The sequence below is a fragment of the Phyllobates terribilis genome, unplaced genomic scaffold (assembly GCF_046119375.1).
Source record: "Phyllobates terribilis strain yellow unplaced genomic scaffold, ASM4611937v1 Scaffold_1__5_contigs__length_1240528914, whole genome shotgun sequence".
NCBI lineage: Eukaryota > Metazoa > Chordata > Amphibia > Anura > Dendrobatidae > Phyllobates > Phyllobates terribilis.
The window spans coordinates 458,854,430-458,875,178 of NW_027362761.1; the positions used below are offsets into that span (position 1 = coordinate 458,854,430).

At 42.1% G+C, this 20,749-nt stretch overlaps 1 protein-coding gene and 1 long non-coding RNA gene across 5 annotated transcripts in view; one reads left to right on the forward strand and one right to left on the reverse strand.

Annotated features, from left to right (window-relative positions):
* LOC141265490 (uncharacterized) overlaps positions 1 to 12,574 on the forward strand; it is a 40,978-nt gene extending 28,404 nt beyond the window's left edge. Inside the window, exon 3 of the long non-coding RNA XR_012320106.1 lies at positions 12,250 to 12,574. This is a non-coding gene — a long non-coding RNA (uncharacterized lncRNA). The remainder of the gene's footprint in view (positions 1 to 12,249) is intronic.
* Positions 1 to 20,749, reverse strand: part of ADGRV1 (adhesion G protein-coupled receptor V1) — a 627,077-nt gene that overhangs the window by 37,086 nt on the left and 569,242 nt on the right. For all 4 annotated transcript variants that reach the window (XR_012320105.1, XM_073678624.1, XM_073678616.1 and 1 more), the window contains one exon: positions 16,678 to 16,856. Coding sequence is in view for 3 of the 4 variants with exons in the window: in XM_073678624.1 (XP_073534725.1) it covers positions 16,678 to 16,856 (179 nt within the window). In the remaining variant the exon portion in view is untranslated. The remainder of the gene's footprint in view (positions 1 to 16,677; positions 16,857 to 20,749) is intronic.

The following is a 20,749-nucleotide window of genomic DNA, read 5'->3' on the forward strand; positions in this document are numbered from 1 at the left end:
ATACTGTTGCTGGGAGAATGTAACTGGAATTGCTGGAGGTGATTTCGGTGTTTTCATTCTGGGACTTGTTTACACCCACACTGACATTTAAACAGATGCATCCAATATTGTGCAATCCTCCACTGCTGTGTACACACTGTCTGATCTGGATAGAACAGGCAGATCACTCAGATGTGGAGAACGTCTGTGCTTCATGGTTATACAGTTATATGAAAAAGTTTGGGCACCCTTATTAATCTTAAGCTTAATGTTTTATAAAAATTGGTGTTTTTGCAACAGCTATTTCAGTTTGATATATGTAATAACTGTTGGACACAGTAATGTTTCTGCCTTGAAATGAGGTTTATTGTACTAACAGAAAATGTGCAATCTGCATTCAAACAAAATTTGACAGGTGCATAAGTATGGGCACCTCACCAGAAAAGTGACATTAATATTTAGTAGATCCTCCTTTTGCAAAAATAACAGCCTCTAGTCGCTTCCTGTTGCTTTTAATGATTTCCTGGATCCTGGATAAAGGTATTTTTGACCATTCCTCTTTACAAAACAATTCCAGTTCAGTTAAGTTTGATGGTCGCCGAGCATGGACAGCCCTCTTCAAATGATCCCACAGATGTTCTATGATATTCAGGTCTGGGGACTGGGATGACCATTCCAGAACATTGTAATTGTTCCTCTGCATGAATGCCTGAGTAGATTTGGAGCGGTGTTTTGGATCATTGTCTTGCTGAAAGATCCATCCCCTGCGTAACTTCAACTTTATCACTGATTCTTGAACATTATTGTCAAGAATCTGCTGATACTGAGTGGAATCCATGCGTCCCTCAACTTTAACAAGATTCCCGGTGCCGGCATTGGCCACACAGCCCCAAAGCATGAAGGAACCTCCACCAAATTTTACTGTGGGTAGCAAGTGTTTTTCTTGGAATGCTGTGTTTTTTTGCCGCCATGCATAACGCCTTTTTGTATGACCAAACAACTCAATCTTGGTTTCATCAGTCCACAGGACCTTCTTCCAAAAAGAAATTGGCTTCTCCAAATGTGCTTTTGCATACCTCAGCCGACTCTGTTTGTGGCGTGCTTGCAGAAACGGCTTCTTTCGCATCACTCTCCCATACAGCTTCTCCTTGTGTAAAGTGCGTTGTATAGTTGACCGATGCACAGTGACACCATCTGCAGCAAGTTGATGCTGCAGCTCTCTGGAGGTGGTCTGAGGATTGTCCTTGACTGATCTCACTATTCTTCTTCTCTGCCTTTCTGATGTTTTTCTTGGCCTGCCACTTCTGGCCTTAACAAGAACTGTCCCTGTGTTCTTCCATTTCCTTACTATGTTCCTCACAGTGGAAACTGACAGGTTAAATCTCTGAGACAGCTTTTTGTATCCTTCCCCTGAACAACTATGTTGAATAATCTTTGTTTTCAGATCATTTGACAGTTGTTTTGAGGAGCCCATGATGCCACTCTTCAGAGGAGATTCAAACAGGAGAACAACTTGCAAGTGGCCACTTTAAGTAGCCTTTCTCATGATTGCATACACCTGGCTATGAAGTTCAAAGCTCAATGAGGTTACAAAACCAAAAAAAGTGCTTTAGTAAGTCAGTAAAAAGTAGGTAGGAGTATTTAAAACAAGAAAATGATAAGGGTGCCCATACTTATGCACCTGTCAAATTTTGTTTGAATGCAGATTGCACATTTTCTGTTAGTACAATAAACCTCATTTCAAGGCAGAAACATTACTGTGTCCAACAGTTATTACATATATCAAACTGAAATAGCTGTTGCAAAAACACCAATTTTTATAAAACATTAAGCTTAAGATTAATAGGGGTGCCCAAACTTTCATATAACTGTATATGGCTGTTATATCAATTGTGTATCTTATTTTTGCAGATTTTAGTTGTTGCGTAAGCCACCTCAATGATTGTTGACAGGTCATTACTAGAGATAAGCGAACCCGAACTTAAAACTTAAAAATTCGAGGTTCATACCGGAAAGTTAGTGTCCGGAGTTAAACGTCGAACAAGGACTTCTCCCGGATGTCCGTTGCAATGTTCGGAGTTCTGGGGGAAGTCCATTGCAGAGAGAGGGAGAGAAAGAGAGATTTTTTTTTCCAGTGCAAAAGTCCTAGTCCAAATTGTTTTCAAAGGGGTTCAGGTTCTGGTTCAAGTTCAAGTACAGTTCTGGTACCCAAACCGAACTTTGGAATAAAGTTTGGGTCGGGTACCAGAAACAAACGTCCACGAGACCGCTCATCCCTATTATATTCAATTTGCTAGAGCCCTTCTTACACCCCATACTTGCCAACGCTTCTAGACAGAGTTGGTGTGAATCGATTTGTAGGACCTGGTCCACTGGTCTATCAGCCACATCCTGATAGCATCTGTGGCTCTTCTTTTGATTAGTTGGCCTGTCATCCACGCACATGTGACATTGTGCCAGGCTGTCTAATCAAAAGAAGAGTCACAGATGCAGTCAGGTAAGTGGCGGTCTCAGGGCTCTCGTCCAGTGACCACAAATTACTGGCGAGTACTGAATCATTTTGTGCTAACTCTACTTCCAGAATGTTTGGGAGACTCACAGAAACAGGGAAGACCTTTCTGGGTGCCGCACAAACCTCTCATAAGGCTGTGCTCCAGCAATGTTTTCTCTACTGTGACTTCACACTTTCCCTTGTACCAGCAATCCGCTGCCTCAGAGTAACCCTCGACTCTGCCCTGTCCTTTAAACCCCACATCCAAGCCCTCCCCACCTCCTGTCGCCTCCAGTTCAAAAATATTTCCAGAATCCATCTTTTCCTCAACCCTAAATCTACTAAACTGCTTGTGCATGCCCTCATCATCTCCCACCTCAACTACTGCAACATCCTCCTCTGTGGCCTACCTGCTAACACTCTCGCACCTCTCCAGTCTGTCCTTAACTCTGCTGCCCGACTAGTTCATCTCTCTCCTCGCTACTCCTCTGCTACCCCCCTTTGCATATCTCTTCACTGGCTCCCAATAGCCCAGCGTATCCAGTTCAAACTACTAACACTGACCTACAAAGCCATCCATAACCTCTCTCCTCCGTACATCTCTGAACTAATCTCCCGATATATTCCCTCACGTAATCTCCGGTCCTCCCAAGACCTCCTTCTCTCCTCCACACTTATTCGTTCCTCACCCAACCGCCTCCAAGACTTCTCCCGAATATCCCCCATCCTCTGGAACTCTGTGTCTCAACATGTCCGACTATCCGCCACATTCGGATCCTTCAGACGGAACATGAAAACCCATCTCTTCTAGAAAGCTTACAACTGCAATGACCACGCTGCCACATCACCACCACCGCCAGAGCAGCGGAAACCCCCACCTACTGTCTCCTTCCCCATTCCTGCAGAATGTAAGCCCGCAAGGGCAGGGTCCTCTTCCCTCCGTACCGTTCTATCATTGTTAGTTAATTTACTGTAAGTGATATCTGTATTTTGTATGTAACCCCTTCTTATGTACAGCACCATGGAATCAATGGCGCTATATAAATAATAATAATACTCTGTCCCAGTGTATAGATGCACATTCAGGGGGCAGGAATGGAGCATGGATGAGGCACAACCAGCTCGCCTTGATTGACAGGTTTCTTTCTAGTTGTGTATAGTGAGAGACCTGTCAATCAGGGAGGGGAGTCAGTGTGGTGCCAGCGAGATGACTGTTCTCCCTATTTTCTTAAGGAGCCAGCTGCATGTTGCCTGTGGTTCAGCAGCATGAACCTCCTAACAAGTTCATTTTAAGCTAATAACTCTCACTAGCATTTAATACCACTATTCTTACTAGCAAGGACGCATTTTCAAGTGGTATGTCCACTGATAAGACTATGTAATATCTGTATATTGCATTCTTGTCTACTCTTCCAGGTTAAGCATCAAAAGAAATAGAAATCTTCTGGACTTCAGCCAAAAGTGGTAGCCACTCTTACCACTAGGGGGAGTGTGATGCATACGTGTTTATATTGTTCCCTTTGACCTCATTTGGAGCAGTATAAGTATGAACGCATTAAGCGCCCACTAGTGGTGGCATCAGGCAGCCATAATTTAATCATGTAACTCTATGGCTGTATGAAGGGAAGCAGGGGAACTGGAGCATAGAATATCAGACACTATGTCAGTACTGTATTTGAGGAGGGACTCTTCTGGCACTTATTATGATGGGCACTTCACTGGTACTATTGTATACGGGGGTCATTCTGTCGTCACTGTATATTCAGAGCATTCAGATAGTAAAGGAGGTATTTTGGCAGTCCAGTAATGCCTCTTCATCAGTCTGAGGAAAAAATCAGACATGTGAATGGCCCCATAGACTATCATATGTATGAGTGCTATCCATAAAAATCACAGATAGCACTCGTACGCGAAAAAACGGACGTCTGAATGAGCCCTTAATGTGCTGCTAAATAAGTACTGATAGGAACTAAAATACTGCCTGTATAGCAATAACTGTAACGGTGACACACCGTATGACTGATTCATAAAACAGCAAGGGGGCGTTGGATTTTTTTTCTATAACGTTTTGAAGATTTCTCCTTTTTTTCCATTTCATATCAAAATTATATTTCAGATGAAAGTATTAAAAATCCGTGTGACTGACCAATGCTAGTCAATGTGATAGTTCATGTGAATCTTTTTATACACAGACCGGTGGGCTGCATGTAAAACATTGCAACGTGCACTGCTTGGAACTGTAGTTTGGATCAGACCCACATATTATAAAGGGAACCTGTCATCAGGTTTTCCCAATAAAAACTATGGCCACAACCTTAAAAGCCTCTTTTACAGCAGTCTAGCAAGCTGAATATAAGTCCCACACGCCCTCTGCATAGCCCAAAAATACCTTATATTATCCCCCCATATGGTACGGGGCGGTCCGAGGAGCATCGCTGGTCTTGCTTTGGCGCCCCTTCTCTCCTTGCAATCGCCTTCCTACTGCTTGCTACACAGTGTTCCCAATCGAGCTCCTGCGGAGGCGCACTTCACTCTGCAGAGCAAAGTACTGTAATGTGCATGCACGGGCTTTACTTTGGGTCATCAGATCGGACTGTATGGGTGGATAATAAAATATATTTTTTGGGCTATGCAAAGAGTGTGGGACTTATATACAGCTTGCTAGACTACTGTAAAACAGGCATTAAAGATGGTGTCCATACTTTATATTGGGAAAACCTGGTGACTGGTTCCCTTTAAGTCAATGGGATTGAAAAATACGGATCCAATATGAATTGTCATCCATGTGTCATGTGTTTTGCATGAATACATTACAATTATTACAATAGGAACTGTATTTGACCTTTATTATTTATTACATTGTTCCTTTTAAATACGGACGGCAAGTTTTTCAAGTGCTTCTGGGAAACGCCAGAAAATGTCACACATGGGGGGCTTAGAACTAAACCGAAAGGGGTTGTGGTTTAGCAAACCCACAGCCAAAAGTGGACGTTCCCTGGCGGTCCTGTGGTCTTGGCAATGCCCCAAATTTAGCATTCCATTGCCAAGTTCACACAATCAGATTTTTGGTCTGATTGCTGCCCGTGAAAACAAATGGACAGCACAGCACTCGGACCAATGTTATTCAATGGGGCAATGCAGATAATTTTGTTCACGGACCGAATCTGAGAGTGAAAAAAATCACACTATGCACTAGTTTCTTCTGTGTGAGATGAGACTCGCCTATTCAAGTCTATTGCTCAAGAACAATCGGATTCCATACGGAGCCACAGTATAGCCTCCGATTTTTACGGACACAGAGCAATTCTATAACATAAGAAGCTGTATTTGGTCTTGTAAATTTTTTAATAGCTGCTGCTGTATAAAAACAAATGTCAGACGGATGACAAATGAGAAAAAAATCATCCAAATTTTTCTGGATGAAACACGATTTTTATATTCTCATGTAAATTTGCCTTATGCTATGTTCACACGTTGCATTTTTGCAGCATTTTTTATGCAAATTTTCAGCTACATTTTACAGTACCAGCAAAGTCAGATTTCAGAAATCTCATGCACACACCGTGGTTTTTTTCCTGACTGTTTTGTCTAAGAGCTCCATTTTTTAAAACTGCAGCATGTCACTTCTTTCAGCGTTTTTGCAGCACTTTTCACCCCTTGAAACCAATGGATGATGCAAAAACGATGCAAAAAGGCAGCAAAACAGGTTTTGCTGCGTTTTTTTGTGGCAAAACCTGATAAAGTTGAATCAGGTTATTTTTTTATGTACTAAACTTTATCAGCATGCAAAAAAGACAAATGTACTTGACAAAAATGCAGTGAAAAATGCAGCAAAAAAAACGAGCCAAAAAATCAGCAAAACCTGCTTTTTGATGTTGCTTCTTTACTGCCAAGAGAGCAGGTTTTGCCTGCGGAAAATAAACGCATCAAAAACACAACGTGTGAGCCTTAAGGTTGGTAAGTATTCATGTGTAGTCTAAGGCTCCGGTCACAACTGACTATCAGTATTTGGTCAGTATTTAGTCAGTATTTTTTCTCAGGAGTGGGAGCTAAAACCAGGTGAGGAAAAATCAGAGAAAATGTATAATAGAAACAAGTCACCAATTCTGCATTATCACCCACTCCTGGTTTTGGCTTACAAATACTGAGGAAAAATACTGACCGAATACTGACCAAATACTGGTAGTGGGGCAGTAGCCTTAAGAAGATAGCCTGTCTCTACACCAGCACTCCTGCCAATATACTCAGTACTACATGCCTGGGTCTAAATTCAGTACTGCAATCAGTCATCATATTGGCAGCTGCTATCTACATACTGGGGAACATCTCTTACATTATTGGTTTTATTAAAAATAACCTAGTGTGTTAGGAAGGACAAATCATTTGATCTTCCTTTCTAGAATCTGGGTCTGGATATCACCGGGAGACAATGAATACTGTCCCTGATTTGTCAGGATACTATTAATAATAGGCAGTGGTTATAAATATCTGCGCTATACAATGTACAGTACCAGGGTACTTAGCCCACATGGATTGTATTGTCTCAGATGGAAATACTTTGTGCCAGGGGTTTCCCTGTTCTCTGATAATTCTCAACTGACCGGGGTTAAGTTAGGTCAGTTTTTTCTTTTAGATCGCCATAAATCTGAAGTTCACACATGGAAGGCTTTGTGCACACATTTTGTTTTTGTCCCTTTTTTGTGAGTTTTTTGTGTTACAAAACCTGAAGGATTTCCTAGTCTCAGCAAAGTGAATAAGAATCCTGAAGTCTCATGCACACTTTGCTTTTTTTTTACTTTCAGATTTTCAGCAGATTTGAATCTGCAGAATGTTAATTCTTTCAGCCTTTTTGATGCAGATTTCACCAATACTAATGAGTGGGGAAAAATCTGCAACAAAAACACATGTAAAAAACTTGACAAAAACGTAATAAAAATGTGGCATGCGGAGATGCAGAGCTGGTGCAGAAATTTCTGCAGCAAATACTTAACATGTGCACATACCCTTCTACTCAGTATCCAGATTACCAGAATAAATATACAATCACACATAATAATTACGCTACATGTTCTTTCCCCTAGGTATATGTATCACATGAGTTTCCATGAACCCTCAATACTTTTGCCCATCAGAGGAAGAATAAACAACAATTGAAGAATCTTCTCTTCTTGTCGTCATTGATCCCTTCTTCCCACTGACCCAGACCAGCGTTGCCTGCTTCCCGCTATTAGAACGCATGTCTGCAGAGTTTGACACCCAGATTTGCCCTATATGACAACCGCAGATTTGCCTCCCATGACAGCTGAAGATCGCCCCCCACCCTGCCCCCCACATGACTGCAGCCCTTGTATATTTAGAAGTAGTGGACTGGTGCAGACCATATGTGTATTTTTTTCCGTGCTCCATCCTGAGCCCATACAGCGCTATTTAGCCATGTTTGTTTAGCTGTAGAGATGTGAAAGGCTCTTTTCAGCCTGTTTTATGTGACATTGTGTGTTTTGAGCAGAACCTGCCATTGCTCTGACTAATGTTGACAGATTGCTGTGACGTCACTCTCTTAATATAGCCGAGACTATTTTAGCTCAGTGTTTAGCTATGGAATAAAAATGTTGGATTGACAAATTGCTAAATCTCAGCTAAATGCCCACAGATGGTTAGTTACAGTTTTAATATTGTGTCTTATTAAGAAAAATAATGATACCATATACTGCAGAAATACTTATCACCCGCACTGTGGGCTACATCCGATGCTACACACCTTTTATAAAGGGATATTCCCATCTCAGTCATTCGTGAGTCATCCATACAGGGGTTTGGGCCCGGAAAAAAGAAATGAATAATTGTGACTATTTTATATATATAAAAACAGAGTAGTGAAGCCACATTCGGCTTTTTCCGGAGCTTCACCTAATGTGGTCGGCACTTGGACTTGGTGATGACAGCTGTGATGAGAATAAACCTTCATTTCCTGATACCACATGGCAGGTATATTAATCCAGCTGCGTTACCATTGCTCCAATGACTGGTGAGGAGATAGCTACTAAGGTAACTGTTTTAGCTGTGAATTAAAGTTAACTGGTTTCCATAAGTGAAAATTCAGCTCCTGTGTCAATAAACTCCGATGTCCCTCAGTGCTGGGGTTTCAGCTCTTCTCAAGTTTATCTCCAGACCAGGCCATCTGTGGAAGCATGTGCTCCATACATGGGAAACTGTCTTATGTAGAATTTATTATACACATACAGATGTGTTCATTCCTAAAAGCGTTGTCCACAACTTAGATATTGATAAACTATCCTAAGGATGGGTCATCAATAGTAGACCGGCGGGGGACTGAGACTAGGCAGGAGCTTCTTGTAGATCTGGTGGTGACCAGATGTGAACACGAGAAAAGCACATCTCCGTACACTGGGCAGTGGCCGTTCTCAGGCTCTGCTCCTACCAAAGTGAATAGTTTGGACCCCAATCAATTTAACATTGACAACTTACGACAGGCTCAGGATGTTAAATAAACACTAAAAAAATGTATAGGTCTGATGGATGCCATCCTTTGGATATCCATCACCTTTTTTTTTTTTACTGGATTACTGTGATGGTTACCCCTGATGGATGACATCTGTTAGTTATCTATCACCTACAGGCTCCCAGGAGACCCCCCAGTAGGCCCAGGATCTGTAGCCATAATATGCCCCAAATATTTAGCAGAAGAAACCCATAATCATAACTGACATCAGCTCACTTATTTATAGGGTCCATTTCTAATAGTTTTAATCACAATTAACCTTCTAGACCTTACTGATGATTTGTCCTCTGTATACAGTAATAACATCAAAGATTACAAAGAAATGAACACACACATATTCTATTCTATATAGGAACCTCTATCATGAGCATTATACCAATATGGTGCAATAAACCATGGTTTTTACTACAATATGTTACACTATAGGAACACAAACCAGAAGAAATGAAAAGTGATTAATGGGATTTTCCACGTTCAAAATACAGGTGATACAGCTGATAGACGAGAGTGCTGAGAGTTAGACACCAGTGATTAGATATCATCAACTGTCTCAACCTGGAAAACCCCTTTAATATTTATATATACATCTTTACATAGAATTTAACATTTATAAAAATGTAATTAGAATTGTAGATTGTTTTGTAAATCTAGTTATCCAGTGGTGTAGTTTTGGTTGACAGAGCCCAGGGCAGAGCACAAGTTTTGTGTCCCCTAACCCATGAACCACTAGCGCACCCAGGGCTCCGTCCACCAGTTCAGTATTAAACTCCTTATTACCCCAAGCCCATACATGTAATTTGAGGAAAATAATTATGTAATTAATGTTTGTGTTTTGAGCTCCTAGCTTTTCTGCTTTTTTGCTAAAGTTTTCAAAGTAAAAACTTTTGTTTTTGTTCATGTTTTATTTTATTCAATTTTTTTATGTAACAGGTTTATTACCCTGACACTAATTTTAACCTGTTTAAGCCTAATGTTAGCCCTAACTCTAGGCCTAAGTCTAACCCTAACCCTATATCAATCCATAACTCTAATTAGTTAGTAAAAGTGTAAAAATATAAAAGCAGATCTTAGTAATGAATCAAGACTGGACTGAACCATGAGCACTGCACCTGAATCGATTCAATACTGTCTTCATTTCCTACGGCTAATATACATTATTGTCATCGCTGCTTCTGAAGAGCACAGCAGTGGTGATGAATTTGTCATTGATTGTTGCGCTCCACATAGGCAGTGACTGAGATGACAAAACTCACTTCATTACACTGAGCATTGTCATTTGCATCTCACCATAAGCTGCTCCATGCGGGTACTTACTGAGCTGGTGCTATTCAGGTCACACTGCAGGTGGCATGTGAAAGCGGTGGGGGGAGAAAATATGGGGCATGTAAGGATGTTGTGGGGGATGTACGGGGAGGCAGTAGCCCTAATCTGTGCATCTGCATAGATTGGGGCCACTGCCTCCCTGTACATCCCCCACAATACCCCACTAAATGTATACATTATTTGCAGCAAAATCAACACTTGAATGAATCTCTCACCAACACAGTCAGGCAATTGTTTCCCTGGATTCTATTACATAAACTCTAAAATGATCATTAGCAGAAATACAGAAGTCACCTTGTAACCAGGGGAAGAAGATAACAAGTGTAGACAGACCAGACAGGCTAGAAGGGCGCAGCAATATCACACACTGTGACAAGGGGCACAGAGTAGAGGCTAACTGTGAAGCATGACGTGACAAACATCCAACTGTTCAAAGCAATTTGGACATGCAAATCATTCTTCTAGGAGTCAGCGTCTGCAGATACCAATTCTCACACTATATGGATCTGATTTCTTCATAATGAATATATTGCAGAGAAGTTAATTGAGTTTGTATTTTAACCTCAATTTATTTCTTGATTGTGGATTTCCATCCAGTGGTATTAATAAACCTTACCCATGATTTTTCTAATCGTGACTTTTATTTTTAAGTATCTACTTTGGTTAATGTCCTAATAAACCAGATACATACAGAATAAATCATGCAATGTTCAGCTTATATTGTTTGGCTGAGTGCTGTTTGCAAAGCCTAGAGCTGATAGTTCATATATACATTTATTATATATATTTAAGGCTAATAAATAATTAAAAAATACATTTTACATAATTGATATTCATGATGTGTATTAAGTTGTGTATTTCATAGTTTCCATGCTAGTATTACGCAGAATTGTTATTATTATTACTACTATTATTATTATTACTACACATATTACATTATTAGTAACAACACTGAAATGCGTGAGCAAAAATGGTAATAGTGGTTTCACTATGGCTGTACCTACTCAATCTGCTGCCCTAAGACTCAATCCTGGCAACACCCCATATAAGCTTAGCGGTTCAACAAGAGTGAACATATTGGGGGCAGCTGTAATTACCCTAAATGTTTGCTCTCTTTAAAACTATCATTACCTAGGCTAAATGAACATTGCATCTATGCATCTAGCCTACCGTACATGTTGGGAGCTTTTCCCCGAGGTATATTGCAACAACATTGCCATATGGCCCATTAACCAGATGAAGGCTAAAAGTGTGTCCTTTCGGCCTTTGTCTCGCCGGTATGCATCTGCAGACCATTTGTTTTACAGTACAAGAAAGTGCAGCAGACTTCGCTTAGGGCCACTGCAAAAAAACGTATCCCACCCAGAATGGTGGTCACTGCCTGGCACATACCTCCTAAGTGTTGGCGTCCATTAGTGGGCGCAGAAACAGTGTGTACCTAGCCTTACTCTCTATTGCTTCAGCTCAGTCTGGTCCACTGCCCCTGTTCCTTGTTGACAGGCTGCAGCGGTGATGTCATGGCTACAGCACCTGACTCCTGCAGTTAATCACTGGGCGCAGCGTTCTTGTACTGCCCACCTAGGCATCACCTCTACGCCCAGTGCTTCCCTGTATCTCTCATGTGCTGTAGTCGTGCCATCAACACTGCTACCATTTCATCAGAGACCACAGGAGCGAAAAGAGGAAAGTAATTTTTGATGATTTTGATATTTTCAAGAAGAGCAAGCCTTCGGTATATTAAAATTGAAGTCTGGACAACCCCTTCAAGTATGAATTGAACTTGGTCTTAAAATGTTCATGTGTTTCTATTTCATCATGTTACATTACTATGAATACAGCAACACTCATCTGAACCAATGTTTTCTTTTTTTTGTTTTTGCTGTATCCCTTGTATGATCTAGGCACTAAGATATGCACTTTGTTTCCATTTATTCAGCCATCCAGCTTTTTTTCCTTCCTGCATGGTAGAAAAAAACACAGATGGAAACTGTTGTGTGAATGAATCCCACATTTTTTATAGGACGGTTCCCATTCATCACACATATCAGTTGTTGCGCCACCTTAGTTGTAAAGCTGGATCAGAAAATGCTATATGCTGTGACACGAAAGAAGAACTAGATATAATAATATGGCCCCACAGAGCTCTGATCTCAACATCATCAAGTCTGTTTGTGATTACATGAAGACACAGAAAGATTTGTACAAGTCTACAGCCACAGAAGATCTGTGTTTCATTCTCCCAAGATGTTTGGAACAACCTCCCTGCCGAAAACCTTAAAGTAAATGTAGAAGAATTGATGCTGTTTTGAAGTCAAAGGGTGGTCACACCAAATATTGATTTGAGTTAGATTTCCATTTGGTTCACTTACTTTGCATTTTGTTAATTGATAAAATGAAACTATTAAAACTTCTATTTATGAAAGCATTTACACCTGCCTAAAACTTTTGCCTCCTTCCTGTAGCCTGATCCTCAGTTCTGTTTGTCTAACCCACTCACCAGTAGAATGTAACATCAGGGGAGGCTGGCTGACCACAAAACCCTCCTACCAGTAGGATGTCACATCAGGGGAGGCTGACTGGCCTCATAACCCCCTAACCAGTAGGATGTCATATCAGGGGAGGTTGGCTGGCCACAAAACCCTCTTACCAGTAGGATATCAGAGAAGTCTGGCTGGCCACATAGCCCCCTCACGACTAGGATGTCACATGAAGGGAAGGCTGGCTGGCCACAAAACTCTCCTACCAGTGGGATATCAAAGGAGGCTGACTGGCCACATAACCCCCTAACCAGTAGGATGTCACATCAGGGGAGGTTGGCTGGCCACAAAACCCTCTTACCAGTTGGATATCAGAGAAGGCTTGCGGGCCACATAGCCCCCTCACCACTAGGATGTCACATGAAGGGAAGGCTGGCTAGCCACAATACTCTATTACCTGCATGTCAGAGGAGGGTGGCTCTCCACATAACCCCCTCACCAGTAGGATGTCACATCAGGGGGAGACTGGATGGCCACATAACCCCCTCACGAGTAGGATGTCACATCAGGGGAGGCTGGATGGCCACATAACCCCCTCATCAGAAGGATGTCACGTCGGGGGAGGCTGGATGGCCACATAACCCCCTCAGCAGTAGGATGTCACGTCAGGGGAGGCTGGATGGCCACAAAACTCTCTCAACAGTATGATGTTAGAGGAGGCTGGCTGGCCACATAACCCCCTCACCAGTAGGATGTCACGTCAAGGGAAGATTGGCTGGCCACAAAACCCTCTTACCAGTATGATGTCGGAGGAGGGTGGCTCTACACATAACCCCCTCACCAGTAGGATGTCACATCAGGGGAGGCTGGATGGCCACATAACCCTCTCACTGGTAGGATGTCACACCAGGAAAGACTGGCTGGCAACAAAAACCTCCTACCAGCAGGATGTCAAAGGAGGCTGGCTGGCCACATAACCCCCTCACCAGTAGGATGTCACGTCAAGGGAAGATTGGCTGGCCACAAAACCCTCTTAACAGTATGATGTTGGAGGAGGGTGGCTCTACACATATCCCCCTTACCAGTAGGATGTCACATTTGGGGAGGCTGGCTGACCACATAACCCTCTCACCAGTAGGATGTCACATCAGGGGAGGCCAGATCGCCACATAACCCCCTCACCAGTAGGATGTCACGTCAGAGGAGGCTGGATGGCCACAAAACCCCCTCACTAGTAGGATGTCACATCAGAGGAGGCTGGCAGGCCACATAACCCCCTCACTAGTAGGATGTCATATCTGGAGAGGCTGGATGACCACATAACTCCCTTACCAGTAGGATGTCACATTTGGGGAGGCTGGCTGGCCACATAACCCTCTCACCAGTAGGATGTCACATCAGGGGAGGCTGGCTGGCCAGAAAACCCTCTTACCAGTAGGATATCAGAGAAGACTGGCTGGCCACATAGCCCCCTCACCACTAGGATGTAACGTCAAGGGAAGGCTGGCTGGCCACAAAACCCTCTTACCAGTACGATGTCAGAGGAGGGTGGCTCTACACATAACTCACTCACGAGTAGGATGTCACATCTTGGGAGAATGGATGGTCACATAACCCCCTCACCAGTAGGATGTCACATCAGGGAAGGCTGGATGGCTACATAACCCTCTCACCAGTAGGATGTCACATCAGGGGAGGCTGGATGGCCACATAACCCCCTCACCAGTAGGATGTCACGTCAGGGGAAGCTGGATGGCCACATAACCCTCTCACTAGTAGGATGTCATGTCAGGGGAGGGTAGCTGACCACTACACACTGATACTGCAGACAGATTACTGACAGATCTTTGTTGTAGCGCAGGGGAGGGTAGTAGCTGGGAATTAGCATGTGGGCTGAGCTGACTAGGCTTCCAGGAGAAGAGTGCAGCACCATGGGATCAGCACAACACAGCCTGGGGTGAGGATACCCGCTGCAGCAGTTATATACTGTAACATAATGGAGGAGCAGTGTGCTGATGTTTACAGCCAGCCTCAGTGAATTGCATGCATAAGCTGAGACATGTATTACATTGCATAAGCTCAGACGTGTCTGTGTGCCAGAAGGTGCGTCCTTGCTGCTGCCAGATTTTATAATTGTCTTGTGACAGCAGCACTGACATATTAATAAAAAACAAGCAAATGAAGAAATGTGCCTCCTTACTACCATCCTAGGCACGTGCCCTCAAGTGCCTTATTACAAATACAGCCTTGGGTCTCACTATTTATTAGACTCCACATCTGTGTATCATCTACTATAAACTTTCATCCTGGTAAACTGTAAAATGTTTTTGCAGGACCTTAATATTGATGACCTACCAATATTATGGGGGTCAGTCACCTAGGCACCTCACTGATCAGCTGATTGAAGGGGCAGTGGCACAGTACACTTGGCACAGCTCTGTACATTGAGTAGTACCGCATCTCTTGTAGATTCACATGATGGTAGTATTACTGTGGATTTTATGCAGCGGCGTAACGACATAGCCCAGCAGATCAGGGGCCTGCCAACGCCAGCAGAAATTTCACCTGGATGTTCGTCCCTGGACGCACATCCAGTTGAAAGTGTATTGTGACGCACAGACACATCGGGTCCGCGCGCCACAATACACGCTGACAGCCAATCAGAGGCCAGTTGGCTGCCGTCTTCACAAGAGGATACGCGGCGGGGGAGTGAAGGAAAGGTAAGTATTTATTTATTTAAAAAAAAAATCAGTGGCCATACTAGTACATGGATGACTATGGGGCTGCATTATACTTTATGGATGATTATGGGGTGCATTATACTTTATGGATGACTATGGGGTGCTAATCCAACTTTGGGTCCTGTAATCGCTTCCCCTTAGTGTGAATGAAATAGTCTTCACTGTCCCGATCATATCTTCAATGCATGCGCTTACACAGTCTGACATACTACTAAAACATAAGGCTAGGGCTACATTGACGCTTTTTGAAGTGCTACTAATTAATTTAATGCAACTACACTCGACATGAGTATATTGAGTTACATGCAATTTGGTGGACTGCAGCTGAGATGCAAAAGTTAAAACCAATCAGTAGCGCTGCAGAAGTGGGTGTATAGCCCGGGCCCTGGATTACAGTGCTTTTAGCAAGAGTTACATATCAATGTCATGAACAAGGTGATCATAGCACTCTGATAGGCTATGTTTCCACGATGAGCTTTTGGTGAGTTTTTCATGTTGCAGATTTTCTGCACCTATTAAGTAAATTAGGTAACTTGCATTTTTTTATTGCATTTTAGAGTTTGTTTTTTTACATTTGTTTTTATGTCATTTTTGACGCTGCAGTTTTTGACTCTTCTTGCTATGTCATGTTTTAAATAAAGCTGCTTTGTTTTTGATACTTCCTGGTATTTGGCTTTGACAAAACTTTTTTGATACAGCCAAGTGCAGATGTGTTTCCGCTGCAGAATTGCACCAAAAAGGCATGTGCGTTTTTTACCTGTGGATCTTCAACATCTAATGCAAGACTATGGGAATAATCTGCACATAAAACCCAGCGTACCCGCAAGAGAAATTGACAAGTTGCGGATTTGAAACCGCAGGTGAGTGGGCGTGAGATTTCTATAAATCCCATCCACTTTGCTGGAATTGTAAGACGCTGTGTTTTTGACGCAGCAAAAATACGCAGCATCAAAAACTCACCAAAAACTCATTGTGGCAACACAGCCTTTACATCTAGACATCCCTCATCTTTTGATGGAGAGCACAAAACCCATTTAATTGTCATTCTCTTGCAGAAAAATATATTAGGACTGCATTAAACATAAGAAAAATAGTTAAATATTGCAAAGATCGTTTGACTGAATTTTTTCATTTAGAAAAACTTACATATCTCCATGGACCAATCCATAAATCTCAGTTATGTGCTTATGGTAGATACTTTTGAGAATGACCAGGTGCAGGACAACAACAACTGCAGGAAGCCCCCATCCCACTACAAAGAAGATGAGATGCCGTCGTTCCGCATGCTCGTCGTTCATCACCAGAACATACCAGAAATTGATTGCCTATAAAATAAAAGTGATAACATACAATAAAGAATAAAATATATACTGTATATAATAAACAAATCAAATCAGCAAATGTAATAATATAAAAAGAATTAATGGGGTTTATCAGAAAAACATATTGATGGCCTATGTTTAGATCAGAATCTTGATCCACTTGCCTTGTCAGACTAGGACAATAATAATGATCATGGGATAAAGAGGTTCTCCAATGTAGATGACCCCATATTAGAAAATTTTGAGGCATGGTAAGTAGATTCCCAGTGTGAGAACATCCTGAATTTGCTAAACAAGATAGATCAATATGGCACAGCCCCCTGTTCTGGAAGTCCACCAGTTTATATAAATGACTGTAGCCTGATAAGGGAGGACAGTTGCAGATCTGGTCAAAAACCTTCAACATGTCTTCATAGTTTTGCCACAGTTTTAGTATTTGGGTGCAAATTGTCTCTTCGGGGAAGAAAAGAACTAGAACTCTAGTGCCACCTATAGGAAGTAGCAATGCTAAAAGTCAATATCGACCCTTTAACGAGCCTTGTCACATGACTTAGGATAAAATCCAGAACAAGAAACTCAATTTGCAGACACTGTATTTCGGGGTACTGCCCCTCGTCAGTGCAAAGTGTTGAGTTCTGGTTTGGCTGGGTGATAGGCATCAGACTGGTATCCAAGGAGTAAAGACAATTTGCTTATTTCCCAGAGGAGGATTGCAGATTAAAAAGTCTCCTCACCTTGACATGCTTAATATGTCACTCTCCGCAAGGACAAATGTTACCCCTTGGAAGTAATTTGGTGGAAATTTCTCATCCAGAAAAATATTGCTTTGTACTCATTTTCCTAGAACTGGAATAATAACTTTAGAAAATGTCCTGAAGGATTGTGCAAAATGCGTGTTCTGAATGTTTAGTCATATCGAAGCCTGATTTTTTGGCGCGAACAAGCCAGAATCCCGAACACGAACCCGAATTTGAAATGCCGAACAAATTCGCTCAACACTAATTGCAAGCAGAGATCTTGGAAATTATTAGGCATTAATGTGCCAATTATATTGCAAAATGTTTACCTTTATATTATGCAATGGATAAAGCTTGTTTGCTGAAACTGGAAACCACTTTAAAACACAAAGCATTTTTGAACAATAGCTCAATTTGTGGGAAACCGGCCTCTTATTGTAAACCCCATCCTGCATTTTTTCTGTTTGAAATAAGAAATCTATAAATAAATAGAGGATTTGCCTTGAATTCATTAATACTGGAAAAGTCTGCAGAGCTGTGTTCATATTTGCCATATGTTGTATACACGCTGAGGATATGACAAATCTATCAGCTTCAACAATCACACATTCACGTTATATTTCATTCCACATAAACTCTCTAATGTAAGAAATACTGCAACATATAGTGTATTTCGCATTGCAACACTATATAGTGGCATGAAACAGTATGTGCACCTGTCCTAATTGGGCAAGACAAAGATAACCTAAACAAAAAACGCTGATTTACATGCTTTACTGAATGAAAAATTCAGTTTAGACTTAATTGCTCCTGTGTCAAAGTAACTGCCCCTTTACCTGCTGAATTAACCAGTTAACCAAATTTAATTGACAATATTGTTCAATTTCACTTGCCACATCAGCCATGATTACTGCCACACCCGTTGAGTCTAAACATCACTTAGAGAGGACCAGTCACAGATCAAAAGTGACCAGTTTATGCTCTTAAAGGGAACCTGATATCTGATACACGCTGCCCAATCCAGGGACGGCATGTATAAGAAACTGGCTTTATGATTTCATGCAGATATGTTTGTTTTTCTCTGAAATGCCACTGCTTCAGACAGAGTCATTCTTTAAAAGCCACTGGGGACCAAACAGAATGGGACACTAGTGGGACAGGTGGGTTTTCGGAGGTTTCTCCCAGCCTGTTCCCCTTGAGCGACAGGTCTCTCCCTCCCTGCATAAGTATATAAGTAGAGACCTGTTAGTAACTGGCAGCTGGTGGGGAGATGCCGCCGAGGACCTAAAGAGAATAAAATTCAGATGTCAAAAAAATAAATTGAAATTTACCAGTCTGGAAATTGTTACAAAGCCATTGCTAAGGATCCAGGACTTCAGCAAACCACACTGAGAGCAATTCTCCACAAATAGAGAAAACTTGGAACAGTGGTGAACCTTCCAAAGAGTGGCCGAACCTGCCAAAGCTTAACAGAGTGCAACGACTCCTCCAGAAGTTGGTCACAAAAGAACCCAGAACATCTAAAGAACTGAAGGCCTCACTTGACTCAGTTATGGTTATTGTACATGATTCCACAATAAGAAAGACATTGGGCAAATCCATGGCATAAACCACTGCTGACCAGACGCAGCATATGATCCCACATTCTAAAGAATATCTGCTCATTAGATGGTGACCTGAAGCTCTAGTGCAGCACATTAATGCCTCATCATTTCCAAGGTCTCTGCTTGCAATCATTGAATTGGGACCTTTATTGCTTTGTTTCAGTGGATAAGATTAGGGCTACATGGTAAGAAGTCATGTAGTCAAATACATTTGTGTGACTTGTTTGCAACTGGCTGCCAAAAGACAATTTTATAGCTTTTGATGTAAAAACAATGTTCAAATAGTTATACAGCAGGACAATGATCCATAGCCCACAAGCAAGTCCACCTCAGAATGGCTCAAAACAAAATATCTTAATCTTAGGAGTGACTAACTAAAAGTCCTGACTTTAATCTCATTGAGTTGCTGTGGCAAAGATCTTAATGGGCAATTCATATCCAAAAATACTTTAATGTAGTTATGTTTAAACAATTCTGCAGAAAGGAGTGGGCCAAGGTCCCTCCTCATCAATGTAAAAGACTAACTGTATTATAAGTTATCACAAATGATTGATTACACTTGTTACTGCTAAGAATGGCAAAACCAGGTCGGGAGGAACAATTACTTTTTCACATCGGTGATATAGACTTTGAATATACCTGTAAGTTTATCTTCAATGAATTGATCATTTCAAAGCTGCGTTTTTTGGTTACTCGTTTTCATTATCTTATAGTAAAATTAGTTGGATGATCAAAAAAACATATAACAAAGGAATTGTAAGTATAGAAAATATCAATTAAAAGAAAATACTTTTTCCTAGCACTGTACTGCACTGTTCATTTATTTTATACAAACTTACTCCCCTTTCTAGCACATTTTACCATTTACCTTTCATGCCTCCCCTACTTCCTCATAGATTGTAAGTTTGTGAGTAGGGCCCTCACGTCTTTTGATATCTGAGCTACCGTATTTTTCGGACTATAAGACACACTGGACCATAAGATGCACCCCAAATTTTGGGGTGGAAAGTAGAATTTTTTTTTTTATAAGATGGGGGTCCGTCTTATAGTCTAAATAGGTATCTTATCTGGGGGGGGGGTGGAGCGGGGGTCACAGGAGGCAGGGTCCCTCAGGAAGCCGGAAGAAGTGGAGGAATGCTGCGGTCCCTGGATGGGAGATGGGGGTGCCCCAGCAGCGGGGAGTTGCGGTGGTGGTCGAGCAGGATCGCAGGAAGCAGGGTCCCTCCCTCAGGAGCTCGGCAGTGGCAGCAGAAGCGGTGATATGCTGCGGGGCCGGTATCTGGCTGTCGGCGGTAAGGCAGAGCAGCGTGCGTTGCTTTTCTGGCGGCCGTGGCCATCTTCCTGAAGTCATCATCTATAGGAAATTCTGGCCCATGGGCCAAATCTGGCCCACAGGGTGATTATATTTGGCCCTCGACATCAGAACCACCAACCCTATGTGGGACCAATATTCTTTATGGAGGATGTTGTGGGGCCCATTATACTGTATGGAGGACTATGTGGGGCCATTATTCTGCATGGAGGACTTTGTGGGGCCTATTATTCTGTATGGAGG